Below are 14,912 nucleotides of genomic sequence, written 5' to 3'. Positions count from 1 at the left end.
CCGGAATCAGACTGTATTGCTACTGGGTTCTAGTATTGACTAAAAAAGCATTGCTTTACAGAAGCATTGCACGATCATACTCACATATCAGCTATCTTAGTTTTGCATATGTGTTGAAACTTTAAAAGCATGTGTACAAGGTTTGGCCATCAGTTCCTGATGTATGCATGTAAGGTTTGAAGGCACCTCACTATCCTGCTTCATGACATGTTTACAAGTGTAGCATCATTATTCATATTGGGCTAATGGCATAAAACATGCATAATTTTAGAAAGTAACAATGACAATTCTTATTGGAAAGTTTTTTTATGAAAAAACAAACTCAGTTTTTCACCTATACTACGTAGATCCAAGGGGAAAGTTTTGAAAGTAGGCCTCGAACAAACCCCAGGAACCCACCTTTTAGCAATCTCAAGGACAGCCTCAATGTCGAAGCCATCAACTTCTGCTTTGATGGCTCGCAATTCCGCATTTGTCTCACTAGCAACCTGAGCTTTATAAGGCAAGTCAAGGTTAGTAGCCTAAACAAATCCCAAAAATAACCAAACAAAGTAACAGGTGCAAAGCAGTACACCCGTACCACTCTGATTTTCTCCTCTTTGTCTGAAATGCAGGGCAATATCGACCCCAAAATATCAGCGTAGTAAGGAACAAGTTGTTCCCCTCCAAGTTTGACAAATTCATTCACCTAGAACAAATCACCATTGAGTTTTATGTGCTAGCAATTGAAGACTTCTCTCTCCTTCAGCAATGCCCTTACCCAAGTTATGGCAGTTAACCTTGTAAATTCATCTGGAGAACTTGCTCTCTGTACCAGAATTTCAGCCATCCGACCATAATCCACTGACTGCAAAACCACAGTGCATGTAAATTGAAAATAAACGTTGCAAATCACTGCAGTTCAAGGATAAGCACAGTGTCCACACCGGAGAGTTCTTGATCTCTTGTAAAAACTCTGCCAGGGCTGAATCTGCTTGTTGCCGAATTTCATGACTTGAATCACTGAGCATGTTAAAGAGCCCTGCAGATCAGGATGACAAAGACAATAAGATCCCTTACAAGCTAGAAAACTGTACTGTGCCAGCACTGTCAATCAAGGGAAAACAAAAATACTATTCAAAACATAGCATACCATCAAGAAAATCTGGCAGAAATCCCAGCATGTCAATATCTGGAACACTGTCTAAAACTGTAATCCATCCTACTAGAAATTGCCGCACATAAGGATTAAGAACATTCATGCGCTCCCTTAGCAATGGTATAAATTCTTCAATGCTGTTCAGGCAGGAGAAACGACTGACTTAAATACCAAGACTAAGATCTACATTCCCTGAAGATTTTGATCATAAGATAGGACATGAAGTAAAGCGCCTGATTCAAAATGCATTCAGACTTCTATTATGACCATTTTACCAAATACCAATTGAAGAACAAAGTAATCAACAAAGGCCCACCTGAACTGATCACTTTCTGTCACAATATCCTGCAAAACATGAGGGAAGTCAATGGCCATTTTAATCCAAATCCTGGTATTCAAACTAAGGCGAAAATCCTATTTGAACATGCATAGTTGCATCCATTTTGAGCTGCTGAAGGCAGTCATAAGTTCAAACCTTAACAAGCCTGTCAAGAAGATGTGCAGCACTTTGCACATTTGCATCAGAATCTGCTGAAAGCTTGCAGAGAGCATCAAATATCTGATTGAAAAACAAAATAAACTCTCCTCTGGCAACCTGCAAAACTTTGTGGTTAGAGAACATGCAGGCGCTTCTTTAGGTTTCAAAATATGAAAATATGCAAACTTGGAAAGTACCTTTGCAATGTTATAGAGGGCCTCACAAGCATAGTATCGAACCCGACTGTCTTGATCTGCCAACGAGTTGAGAACCGGTGGAACTATTTGCTATATGATTGTTAATGAAGAGGGAAGAGACAGAAAACCATCCAAACAGTAGTAAGATCAACCAATATAAAAACATTCACAAATAAGTCCATTTCAACATATGGACAAATTAGCAGCCAATGTAAATTCTCTTGAAAAGAATGACAAACTTCATGTCTACCCTGCAGAGGGTTATACACCAAAGGTCCTAGGAACACATTGCACAATACCATTTGGCCTCTACTTGCTAACTCAAGCAGTTAGCAGAAAGATTAAAAGGCAAGGAAACCAGTAAAAGCTATAATGTTTTAAAATGGCAAGCAATGACAGACTTTCCAACTTGAATGATGTTCATATAAATAGTCCTAACAGTGCAGAAGTTCTGATCTATGGCATACAAAATGAAAACTCCAAAATTTTTCAGCAAGACAACAGATGGAAAAAGCAATTTTCTAACATGAAGCACAGAGTAGGAACTACATAGAGGATTGTAAAACCTATGTAAGGCAAAAGACCTCAGAACAAAGTAGCCTAGAGACACCAGAATTAATTAGATGGTTCACACATACAGCATATTTCATGCATATAAGAACAGTAACAGGAAAAAAAGTTAGACTGCATATCCTTAACAACATAAAGCTCATTTAAGCACGACAAACCAAAATTCCAGAACATGTAAGATAACTAAACATCCACTGAGAAAAAAAAGCTCACTTCGAGATGTTGTGCAGCTTCCCCTGCTAGACCCACGGTGGCAGCAGCTAAACCAATCAACCCACCCTGTAAATGTAATGCCACAATGAAATGCAAAAGGTTACATCCATGCTACCAGTTTAAACCCTTACTTCTGGTCTCAATAAGTGCTTAGGCTCCAGCCACAATCATTATTTAAAGAAGAATGCAGGAATTAGAAAATAATGGGATACCTTCCTGTGATTGGCCTGAGGGGAGAGTGCAAAATCATTTGTCAACACATTGATAATAGCCGAGATTCTCTCATGATCACCTGCAGCTGTGAGCTGCCTTATGACACCCTCAACCTGGTAAGAAAGTGACACAAATTGGCATTAGTCAAAACAAGTCACTGGAAGTAGTTGCTCGAGCAATGAGAAACCAAAGCCCACTGAGTCTCCTAACATAACAGTTGAAGTGAACAATGAAATGCTTGACCAAAAAGACAAAACCACCAAAAACTATGCAAAAACATAGAGGGGTATTTTAACAGAACTTTCTTTTCCCTGAAAATTTATAAACAGAATGAATCTTAAGTTCCTGCAATCATTAAAACACGCTTGCCTTGCAAAACTTACATGTTGACGTGTGAACCTCACATTTGCACCTTCAGGATCCAGAATTGGGCCAATGTTAACTGTCAGAGTGCTCAAGACATTTGCACACAAAATGTCTGTGAACTGCACCAACATATAAACCTACACCCTGTCCATATGTATACATCACATTTGCACCCTCAGAATCCAGAATTGAACCAATGTCCAATGTCAGAGTGCAAAACTTACATGTTGACGTGTGAACCCCACATTTGCACCTTCAGGATCCAGAATTGGGCCAATGTCAACTGTCAGAGTGCTCAAGACATTTGCACACAAAATGTCTGTGAACTGCACCAACATATAAACCTACACCCTGTCCATATGTGTACGTCACATTTGCACCCTCAGAATCCAGAATTGAACCAATGTCCAATGTCAGAGTGCAACCAAAGCCACTTGCAGAAAGGATCAGATCTGTGAACTCACCTACACCTCTCTTATAAGTACAAGAGAATATAAAAGAGCACCACAGGTTTAATGTGTGACCAGCATACAACCAGGAAGTTGTCATTCAGCAGGTCACTTGCATACCACTCGGACTCTTCCCAGTAGGACCATCAGAGCAGCAGCAGCAGCACCAGAATCAGAGAAAGGAGGAAAAGCATGGAGACTATAGCCCTGCCTCCATCTACTCCACATGTTTCCAAGGTTCTGACCCCGGCTCCAGCTTCGAGGAGAACTGCAATTTACCAGACAGCATGTGGCCATCAGCACCTTGGATGACATGATATCCTCACTGATAAAAGGAAAGTGAACGATGAGACATTTAGATTTCGTATGTTTGAGGGTCTGAATGTCACATGCTCAATCCAGACTTGTGAAGTGGCAAGGATGGTCTACTCATCCTTCTTGTAAGAAGATGACCATCAAGGGACCCTTCTTGACTGTACTTGCAGAGGAGGAGGTTTGCATTCATAAATGTGTTCTAGAGATTGACAGAGAGTATCAACACAGATGGCCTCTCCAGTTGGCACCTTTGTCTTATGAAATACGTTTTCTTGGCTAACATGGATATTTGATCATGATGGTATGATCATGACCAGGCACCCTAAGATAGTTTATAAGGTGGAATGACAGCCCTAAGCCTATGTATGGATACCTGAAAACCAATACATTTACACATAAGCATACAAGTGGCATTGCTCAGACTTTGTCGGCACCTTCCCCTTCTTATGGCAATGAGGCTGTTCCCCCAAATCTTCCACCTGTTGAGAAACCCATTCATTAACTTCATTTGTAACCAGCCTTCCTTCTATGGATGGGTGGTAAATCCCTAATTGCAACTTAATTACAGCAGAAAACAATTAATGCAAATCTGAAAATTGGCCCCAAAATTGGCACCCCTTTCCGTATTTCTTTAGCTTTATTGAAGAAAAAGTTGATTTACAATGGGATTCTCCCGATCCCCTTTGCAATCCAAACTCTCCTTGCTGTCCAAAGTGACCAGCAAGTCTTCAATCTATTTTGCCCCTTGATTCAGGCACTTAATTGGCCTTCACCCACTTCACAGACAATGGAAATTCCCCAAATTCAATGGCTGGCTAGTCCTCCACTTGAATTTAGCTAAAATTCACCTTCAGCCCTGAAAAGTCCAAGTCTTGGAGCTTCCAATTTCTGGCATGCTTCCCGAAGTTGCCTGCTAAACCCTCATTTATGCTGTAAATTAGGATTTACAACAGAGAAATCTGCAATTTCTCAACCTCCAAGGGTCCAAATGTTGAGATTTTCGGAGCAAGGCTGTGAAATGGCTAGGAGATGAGAGAGAAAGCTGTAGAGAGAGAGAGAATTCAGAATTTTGTCGCGAAGAATGACTGAAAATTAGTCAAATACAGCTGCTGCCCTGCCATAACAACTTGTAGATGCAAAAAACTTAAGAAAATCAATTACTTACTGTTGTTTCCCTGTCTCAACAGCCTATAGATTCTGTCACCTGTTGTTGATTGGTCTTCTCCAGCCCCTTGCTGCCTTAGAAGGTCCTCCAATGGCTGCAAATCAAACCAACAGTATCTCGTCCCTCTCTCTTGCAAGTTAAATACTCTAAAAATGCCTCTCTCCAGCCTCTAAAGACGTTTTTCAGTCTTGCATGGGCATTTTTTTACAAGTGGCAACCTTCCCAAATGGTTTTTCCAGTATTATCCATAGTTAAATATTAATTTTCAGTTTTAAATACTGAAAATTAATCTAATAACTATTTCAGTGCCCAGAAAAATAATCTGACTGGCCAATAATTAAATTGGCTAGGCAACTTCCGTTCTCGAGTGTCTCTACGCCATCTTTGACCATCAGATTGACATTAAGTGCCATTAAACGCCACTTCTCTAGTGTCATTAACTAACACTTATGGCCAAATAAATGACCTAGACCAACAACTGGCACCAGTTACAACCAAGTACCTATGCAGCATTTTGCCTTTGACATCCTATGATTTCCTCAAGTCCCGAGCTCGTAAATTAACTCTAACCCCAGTTGCACCTCACATGTGCCACATTTACTTAATCATGTGATTAAAAATTAATCCACATATTAAGTGAGGTTTCAAAAATGCATGTCCTCATGACATCATTCCATCACCTTAATTCCTATTTTGGTTTCCATTTATAGCCCCAAAAAGGCATTTCAGTATTATTTGTTAGTGTTGGAGGCCACCCAAGAGAGCGGGGCACCACAAAGGAAGAGAACATATTGGGGATTGTGTAAAGAGGGATTCTAGCGAGTGTGAACGGAGGCTCAGCCCTCCTCCCATTGGTTTCTGCCCCTGGGCCCCCCTTTTTCTTTTGGAAATGAGTGTCTGTTCAACTCCAATAGAATCTATGTGCAGTATCCTTCCTGCCTCATTCACTCCTAGAGGGGTTTATTATGTATATCATATTCCTCAAGAGAATTCTGGTGTGAATGCACCCTATCACCCGGCACTTTTTTACGTTCTTGCATTGGAGGTGTTTTTCAAGCATAAACACCCACTTTGACTGTAAATTCTAAACCTTAGGGTTTGTACTTTATGTCCACTCTGCCACAATAAAAGTATACACCACATGCAAACTAGTGCCTAATCTTTTGTTTTTCAATGGACTTTCAATTAAAAAATAGAAAATTTTACGAAGGGCCTCCTGGCCAACTAGGCAAACTCAAAGACAAGCAGAAAACAACAAAGGATTGCCACATGGCTACGATGACAAAAAAACTAATGCCCTCTCTCTCTTTTATTTCGTAATAGGTAATTGTATTAATTATGAGAAAAGTACAAGATTACATGAGCACACAAGATGTAGGATGGCTCTAGGCAATCGTGCATAAACTCGCTTTACAAAAGATCAGATAACTAAAGAGTACAAAAGTCATAGCAAAGAAGCAACAAAGATTGTCATATACCAAGGGACCAATTCCTTCTTGGAAAGGAGATCAATGTGCTGAATAAGGTCAAGTTGTCAATGTAGAAGACCTTTCAACTTGGCAAGGTGAGTTTGCACCCCAAATGCAAAATCAAAAATAAAAGCATTCCGGGTTGTCCAATTGTGCCAATAGCCCCAAAAACGGAATGGAAACATTATCTTTATATGTGGTTGTCACGGAGAAGGATATTTGGGTCAAACAAAGACCCAATCAAAGGGGCACATTGATGTGCCAATCACATCCCACCAAATAGCAGATAACAATGACCATATTTTATGTGCCAAATGCACGAAAGAAAACAATGGCAAGAAGCTTTCAGAGTGGTGAGGCAAAAAAACCAAGTGCCATTTGAGATGTGGCGTTTTGCAAGTGCCACAACCAAAGGCAGCCCTCCAACCATGACACCCCAAAGGAAGACCTTGCTTTTGTACGGTGTCTTATTGAACCAACCCTCCATGATAGTATAAGTCATTTTCCACCAATGCTGAGATTTGTCCACACCCAGACAGTATTGGCCTTAGTGACCAGCAAATGGTGGTCCTTAATCATAAGATGGTATACTTGATTAGCCCAAGCCTTTTCCACTTAGAGTCAACCTGCAAGGTCCCAACTCTAAGGGCAACCCTATCTGACTAATCCTGCAAGAGTGAATGGCTCAGTGACACCACCATTCAGCATGACTTGCGAAGAGGCATCCGTGCTAATTGTGCATATAAATGGGACATGCGCGGACCAAAACCCATAACATGCATGAGCTCTGCCATAAAAGATCAATCCAAATAATCAAAAGCCCTTTCGAGATCCAACTAAATCAGCAAAACTTCCTACTTGGAGTGCTTTGCATAGTCAATGGCCAATTGCTCTCAAAGGGCATTGCCGAAACAATCTTCACTTTGGTAGCATCTAGCAACTAGTTCAACAAGGATCTAGTAACCCAGGAAGCTTTGGCAATCCGAATGTCAAAAAGCTGGCTACTCAAAGAGAGATGACAAAAAAGTATTCCATTCATAATGGATTACTTTTTAAACACGGAAAGTGCGCCAAATGATCAAGATATCCACAAGGCAATTTTATACATGTCACAACGTACTACGCACAAGACACCCTGGCATGCACTAGACTTTAGCCTCAGTTACTTGCTACTTTTATTGGCTGTATATTAAGACTGTGGTTGAGTATTATGCATGTGATGTTGAGCTAAAACACGCAGCATTTTTAAACAGCCCCAAAACACGCTTACTTAATGAAAAACGTAAATTTAGTGCACGGTTCGAGAGAGTTTCAATGGTCCCCCAAAACTCTACTTTTTTGGGGCACCCTTCAATATCTATAAATAGATAAGCTGCCCACCATTCACCTTCATCCTTTGGTGCAGGTTTCTCACTCTACCATGCAGATTTCAGCCATTAGCCACCTACCGTCTATTGTCCAACCATCACTAGCTGCAGCCCATCGCTATCCGGCCCTAGGCGGCCTGTTTTCAACCATCACCCTATTGTTTGGAGGTCTCCATCTGCAGTAGCATCATAGCACCCATAGTTGCCTTCGTACGCCGTACGGACAAATTCATACAGCACCGTACGGTACATATCCGTACGAATTCGTACATTTTTTTGCACCTGTTTAGGCCACATCGCCTACGCATCCCGCATCACATGTTTCCTACGCCCCCGCTTTTACTCTACCTACCTGCATGGCTCTTTTGGGGGGGTGGGAAGCCTTGGATACCTCATCCCACCCCCTTTTCCAGCCATGCACTCCCCTCCCCAGCCCTCTTTGGATTCCTTCTAGCTGGCAACCCTCCCTTTGACTCTTGACCCCTCTTTGACTGTTTGAACTTTGACCCTTCTCTCATCTACAAAAGGTGCTCCTCTCCTCCATGCTTCCAAACCAATTCAGCAAGCACTTACCATTCTCATCTTCCTCTCTTGGATCTTGATTCTTGAATGGACTTGTGATTTGTCATTCTCGAATCTCACCTCCCATCCCCTCTTTCCCGCACCTTATCGAAGCATTTGCAATTCTCAAATCTCATCTCGCATCCCCTCTATCCCGCACCCTATCAAAGCATTTGACATTCTCATCTCCCATCCCCTCTCTCTCACTCTTGCTCTTTCAACTTTACCCCAACCCTCGGGCCTCTCGAGTCTCCCTTCCTTTCAACTTTCAAGACTCAACTTTCAAGTTTCAAGAATCAAGACTCAAGCATCTCTCTCTCTCTCTCTCTCGGGCCTCTTTATCCGTCATCGGCACTATGACTCGTGAGAAGCACGAGGCCTTCAATTTGCATGCGACTCGTGTGGAGAGGGACACAAAGAAGTCCAACTCCCACCATTGGACATGCAAGTATTGCGGGAAGCGCTATACAAGTGGTGCAACTCGGCTTCTCCAACTCTTTCCAAGACGAGGGGGCAAGTTGCTCCATGCAAGGAGATCCCTCAAAACATTGCAGGAGATTCTCGCCAAGATGAGAGGGGGATCCACGAGAGGAGGAGGAAGTGGCTTATCGGCACCAACTCCTATGCCTAGTGACGACGAAGCATCCAATGTGGGTGTATCTTCGACCGATGCGGGAGAGGCCTCTACCATTGGTGGTGGGAGCTCCACATCTGCATCCGGCTCCAATAAAAGACAAAGAGTTGAGGCTCATGTGGTGCCAGAGAGACAATCCTCTCTCTCTCTCAAGCTCCCAGTCATGTGCATGGATTTGTTGCCTTTCTTAGAGAAAGGCAACGACTTGCGGACATTGGAATTGCACACATGGTAATTGAGTGCAATCTTGCATTCTAAAGCAATAGCAATGGAAGAAGATGGTAAAAGCCATTGCCAATATGGGTCCATGTGAAGGATGGACCGCTGTTACATACGATGACATGAGGACGAAAAAGATTGATGAAGAGAAGGAGAGGATTGATAGAGCCCTTGATCCTATTCGGGTTGCATGGATAAAATATGGTTGCTCCATTCTCACTGACGAATGGAGTGATCGTAAGAAACGTGGCATCATCAACATACTCGTCTCATGTCCACTCGGCACTTACTTTTTGCGGGCTGTAAATACCGGCAAGAGGGGGAGAAAAATGACGGGCGCATTCATCTACCGCCACATTCAACAAGCTATCATTGAGGTATACATTGCAATTTGCCTTTTAAATTTGTTTCACTTTCTTTCATTATGATAATATCATAATTCATAATTGAATTTTGATTTATGCATAACTATCTATCTCCCTATTCTAAATTAATTTCTCTCTAGTATCTATGATCTACCTCGATTCTCTCTTTCCCCCAAAGTTGCAAGCCTCAAGTTTCAACTCTCTCTAGACTCTTTTTCTCTCTAACCTCCAATTTCCAAGTATGCAATTTGTAAATTGTGGTTGTGGATGGGCCCCTCAAAGGTGGTGCAAGTTGTTACTGACAATGCATCGAATTGTCGGAGCATGCGCTGTTTGCTTGAGTCCGAGTTCCCTACGATTTTGTGGACTCCATGTGCAAGTCATTGTTTGGACTTCCTCATGGAGGACATTAGGAAGCTCAAGTAGGTGAAGATTCAAGAGGGTGCTCCGCAAAGCTACAGTAATTATCACATTCTTTACGGTAAAGGCAAAGGTGCTTGCAATGTATCGTGAGCATAGCACACTAGAGTTGAAGAAGCCTTCTTCAACTCGCTTTGCTTACATGTGGTTATTTGCTGGAGTGCCTTTATGAGGTGTGGTCCCCCTTGCACCAAATAATGGTGTCCACTCTATGGAATGAGTGGGATGAGTATGAGACAGAGAAGGCCAAAACTATACAGCCCTTGTGCCTTAATAAACAGTTTTGGCAAAAAGTCTATGTTGTTGTCATTGTCGTGACTCTCTTTTATAGGGTGTTACGTATGAGTGATTGCGAGGCCTCCACCATGGGCCTTCTTGTTCACTTCTTTAGAGCAGCATTGGTGGAGGCATGTGCTTGTACAGTGATCACAGAGACATAGCACGCACATGTTTTAGAGATAGCAGAGAGAAGATGGGCGTGGATGCACAAGCCCATCCATGGTTTTGCCGCATTGGTACATCAGGCCTACAAGTCACCGACGGTCATGGATGATAGAGAGTTCCGTTCGGACCAGCTTGCTTATTTGATCCGTGTGGTCCCTGGGGATGACTACAATGCAGTGCTGGAGGAGCTAGGATACTACGCGGATCAGAGAGGGCATGTGATTTTTGCTTCTCCCACTTGTTGGAGGAGAGAGTCACTTGTAAAGCCTTTATTTTGGTGGCAAAACTTTGGATACGCACTGGAGACCCTTTAGCCCTTAGCCATTAGGATCATTGCTCAGGATTGCTCTTCGGGTGCATGTGTGAGAAACTGGAGTGCTTATTCTCTCATTCACACAAAGATTTGCAATTGGCTTATCACACAACAGTTAGAGCGACTAGTCTATTGCCACACTAACTTACGCATGATGAGAGCTATGATGAGTATAGGTATTCCAAAGCAAGTAAAGTTTAAACACTTAACCATAACATTTAAATTTTAAAATTTATTGTTTTAACTTTTAAACTTTGAACTTTGAAGTTTATACTTTATAATTTAGACTTAAGTGTTTACAATGATCAATCTTACGTGCATCACTGCATTGTGTAGGTGAATGTTAATACATTCAAGTTGATGCGCGACACTCTTCCGAGTATACATAAGGAGGTGAACAAGGAGGAGGAGATGATTTTTGCAAAGCTCTATAGAGAGCTTATAGTAGCAGATACTCGTGACACTCGCAATCAGCGTACTCGTGGTCAAGGAGTTCGAGCAGGTGGTAGCAGGGGCATGGTCATTCAACGCCCTCCATCATCGAGGAGAGGTGGTTCGAGTGGCTTGCAAACATATGTAAGGCGGGGCTCTAGTAGTTTACATCCTGTGTCTCATGATGACATCCCCTCCTTTTGCCTACACAGCCACCACCTAGGGAGCCATCATTTGATGATGATGGTAACCTCATCAGTGAGGATGAGTATGAGTATGTCTCATCATCGGATGCCGAGGAGTCATCTTCAGACTCTCTTGATGAGCACTCAGATGGTTCCGATGATGATGATAGTGATGCCTCATCATAGATTCATATGACATAGATCTCTCTTTTTTTTTGTATCGAATATACTAGACTATAATTGTATTACAAGTTTTGCGCAGCCCATGCGACTGCGATGGTCACTCCATGTATTCATCTTATTCTGTAATGAAATGGCTATTTCCACTTTAAACATGTATTCTATGATCTATCATTTAATGATTTATGGTTTTTGTTATTTAAAAAATCATCTTAATTTTTTTTCGTACTAATATCGTACCGTACCTTATAAAATCATAAGGTACCATGTAGTACCGTATTTTATCGTATTGTACCATATCGTACCTGACAACTATGATAGCACCTGATCGGCCTGCATTCTCAGCATCTAATACCATGCAACAAACTGTTGTCATCTCTCCCACCGGATGACTGCTGCAGTACCTACGTTTTTTGCTGTCCAAGAGGCTGTCTACATCAACAAACACCTCTCCTACTATTGCCTGACAGTTCTCTGCCTCAAGTGATCAGTTTTCAACCTTCCTCTGGTGGTACACTGCTGCCTTTACCTGATTTCAGCCTAGGACTGCTATGTTTTGGTGACCAACATACCGCCCTTCATTATTCAACACTCTCTCATCTCCGGCTAGTGGCTACTGCACTTGGGATCCGTCTCCAATAGACGTCACTCTCCGATACTGCATTGCAACTGTTACATTCATTTATAACATTCATTCATTTCAGAGTTTTTTCTCTCTGTGTTTATCTCTGTGTTTGAGTTTTGATATTTTGCGTTTTGCGTTTAGGGTTTGAGTTTTACTTGTCTCTATCTGAGTCTTTGTGTTTCAATCTTGGTCATACATACTGTGGTTCCTCAATGCAAACCCCAGCATATCTTCACATGTGAGTGCCCGCAGTGTTAGCTTAATAAAACTGAATGTCACAAACAGGCAGGGATGTTGCATCCTTTACAAATTCCCCGAAAGAAAATGGAGTAGCATTTCTATGAATTTTGTAGTAGGATTGCCCCATACGAATCAAGGTCATGACACAATCTAGGTTGTGGTCTACCGATTGACGAAAATGCCTCGATTCATTCCTACAAAGATGACCTAAATTGCTATTTTTGTTCCACAAAGCTCCAAATTCTTATTGATTATTGCAACTAAAACATTAGAAAAGTGTATAAAATAAATTTTAACAGGTGGTTGGTCTCTTTGTCAAACACCTTTAAGCTCAGGGAGCTGAAAATGCAATCTGTAGTTGACTTTCTACATGACATACAAGAGATGTCAACAATTGATAGGGAAATCATTAAAACACCCTAGGATCGTGCCACGTTTTATGCTAACTGAGATTGTACTCCTAGAAAGCTCCAAGAAGACTTCTGGGTTTACCTTAAAGTCCCAAAAGACTCTGATTCAATTACTACTGGCAAGTGCTATAAATTATCTTCAAGGTATTGTGGTCCTTTCCAATTTACCAGGAAAATAAGTAGCGTATCCTATGAACTGGATTTACCTTCAGAAATCTGAGTTCACCCTATACTCCACATGAGTCATTTGAAAGAACTACTGGGACAAGGTGGACCGATTATCCCGATTGAGGAAGTCCCGCAACTTGAGGATACTGCTCATTATGTTCCACTCGAACCCGAATTGGTTCTTGACCTTTGGACTAAACAATCCCATCAGACCATTTATCCCGAGTATTTAGTCAAGTGGAAAATTTGATTGGAGGCGAAGTCTACTTGGCAGTCAGTACATTCATTGAAGAGTCATTTTCCTCACTTCGTCCCTAAGGATATTGTTAAGGACATCAATCATTCATAAGGGGGGAAGTGTTATGTCCCTGTAATTTAGCTTTTTATGCCCTTTGTGACCACATTGATAACAAGTGACATCTTGCTATTTTTCCTTGCTTTTGCTGCAATTTTTGTTCTTATTTGCAGCATTTGACCTTTTTTCAGTTCTTCCTCTTACATTGTAGGCTGATCCATTGTTTTTTCCACTTGCCTTGCGCCTAATCTCTTCATTGAGAATAGAACCATGCACACCATCAAATGTCAAGTTGGGGTTGTTGCTCAATAACACAACCAGCGCTTTCCATGAATTGAAGAAAGTCGTAAGCAAGAAGATAGCCCTCAATTTAGGATCAAAAGCTAGCAAGCATGCATCCTATAACTAACTCAAAATACCAATGAAAGCATTCAAAAGCTCTGAGGCACGCTTAGACTCATCAAGCTTCACGTTGACCAACTTTCACATGAGATGTACCTGATTGAGAGGAGTTGTATTCTCATACGTAGCCTTGAGTTTCTCCCAAATTGCATAGGCAATAGCAAGTCCCTTGATATCAACCAAGATATCATCTATGACAACCATTTTAGTGTAAGTAATGGCCTTTTTATTCATTTTAGCCTAATCCTCATCTGAGGAAGCAACACGCTTATGTTCTACCAAGGCATCATCACAATCCTTTAAAAAGAGTATACCCTGCATACCATCTTTCTAAAGATCAAAGCCGTTGCCATCAAATTTACGAATCTCAAAGAGATTATTTGTGTTAGATGTAGATGCACTACCAGCCATCTTCAGCAATAAAAATCTGCAATAAACTGCTGAATACTTTCAGCCAATTAGGAAAGTTGCGGAGTGTAACAGCAAGTACACACACTCGTACTTCCAAGATGTCCAAGGAGCAAATGATTTGCTGCAATTTCAGTCTCAAGTACTGATTACAACATGTACACAAATTAAATCTGATACATTTGCATGAATGACAGCTCCCACTTCAGTAATACATCACCATAATGCCCAAATGCAATAACCCAAGTGCTGTATATACCACTATTTCATTGCATAATGAGCATTCAGCAATACATGTGCCAAGAGAAGCTACCCTTTTACAACATTTGAAACATCCCAAGTTCAAATTTCTCCCACTCAGCAGTGAATCTGCTGCAAATTTCAATGTCAAGGCTCAAATCAACTCAAAGTGCATCACCGATGTAAAAAGCCCCAAAATTTTTGCAATGAATCTGCCCCAATTGCATCAATACATCTTCCTGAGCATCAAATACAGGCAAATGTTGCAAAAATTTCACAAATTCTGCAAAAGCCCCAAATTTTGGGGTCTAAGAGTTCACAAATTTCAATGAAATTGGCTCAACCAAGCAAAATTTCACTTATACGTGAAAAGCCCCAAAATTTTCAAGGCATGTGCACCCAACGTTTGCACTTTATGGGTCAATAGTCAC

The 14,912-nt window shown here is 41.4% G+C and overlaps 1 protein-coding gene across 1 annotated transcript in view; it reads right to left on the bottom strand.

The window, feature by feature from the left end:
* LOC148028241 (ARM repeat superfamily protein) overlaps window positions 1–14,912 on the bottom strand; it is an 82,895-nt gene that overhangs the window by 57,502 nt on the left and 10,481 nt on the right. Inside the window, exons 2-11 of the mRNA XM_087690024.1 lie at window positions 2,809–2,922; window positions 2,597–2,662; window positions 1,814–1,903; window positions 1,614–1,733; window positions 1,455–1,483; window positions 1,133–1,275; window positions 927–1,021; window positions 761–847; window positions 581–688; window positions 400–488 (exon numbers count right to left, since the gene is read on the bottom strand). Of these exons, the coding sequence (XP_087546150.1) occupies window positions 400–488; window positions 581–688; window positions 761–847; window positions 927–1,021; window positions 1,133–1,275; window positions 1,455–1,483; window positions 1,614–1,733; window positions 1,814–1,903; window positions 2,597–2,662; window positions 2,809–2,922 (941 nt within the window). The remainder of the gene's footprint in view (window positions 1–399; window positions 489–580; window positions 689–760; window positions 848–926; window positions 1,022–1,132; window positions 1,276–1,454; window positions 1,484–1,613; window positions 1,734–1,813; window positions 1,904–2,596; window positions 2,663–2,808; window positions 2,923–14,912) is intronic.

Source organism: Lygodium microphyllum, chromosome 12 (assembly GCF_053477565.2).
Source record: "Lygodium microphyllum isolate KBCC chromosome 12, Lygodium_microphyllum_v1.1.10, whole genome shotgun sequence".
NCBI lineage: Eukaryota > Viridiplantae > Streptophyta > Polypodiopsida > Schizaeales > Lygodiaceae > Lygodium > Lygodium microphyllum.
This window is presented reverse-complemented; position numbering and strand designations above follow the sequence as displayed.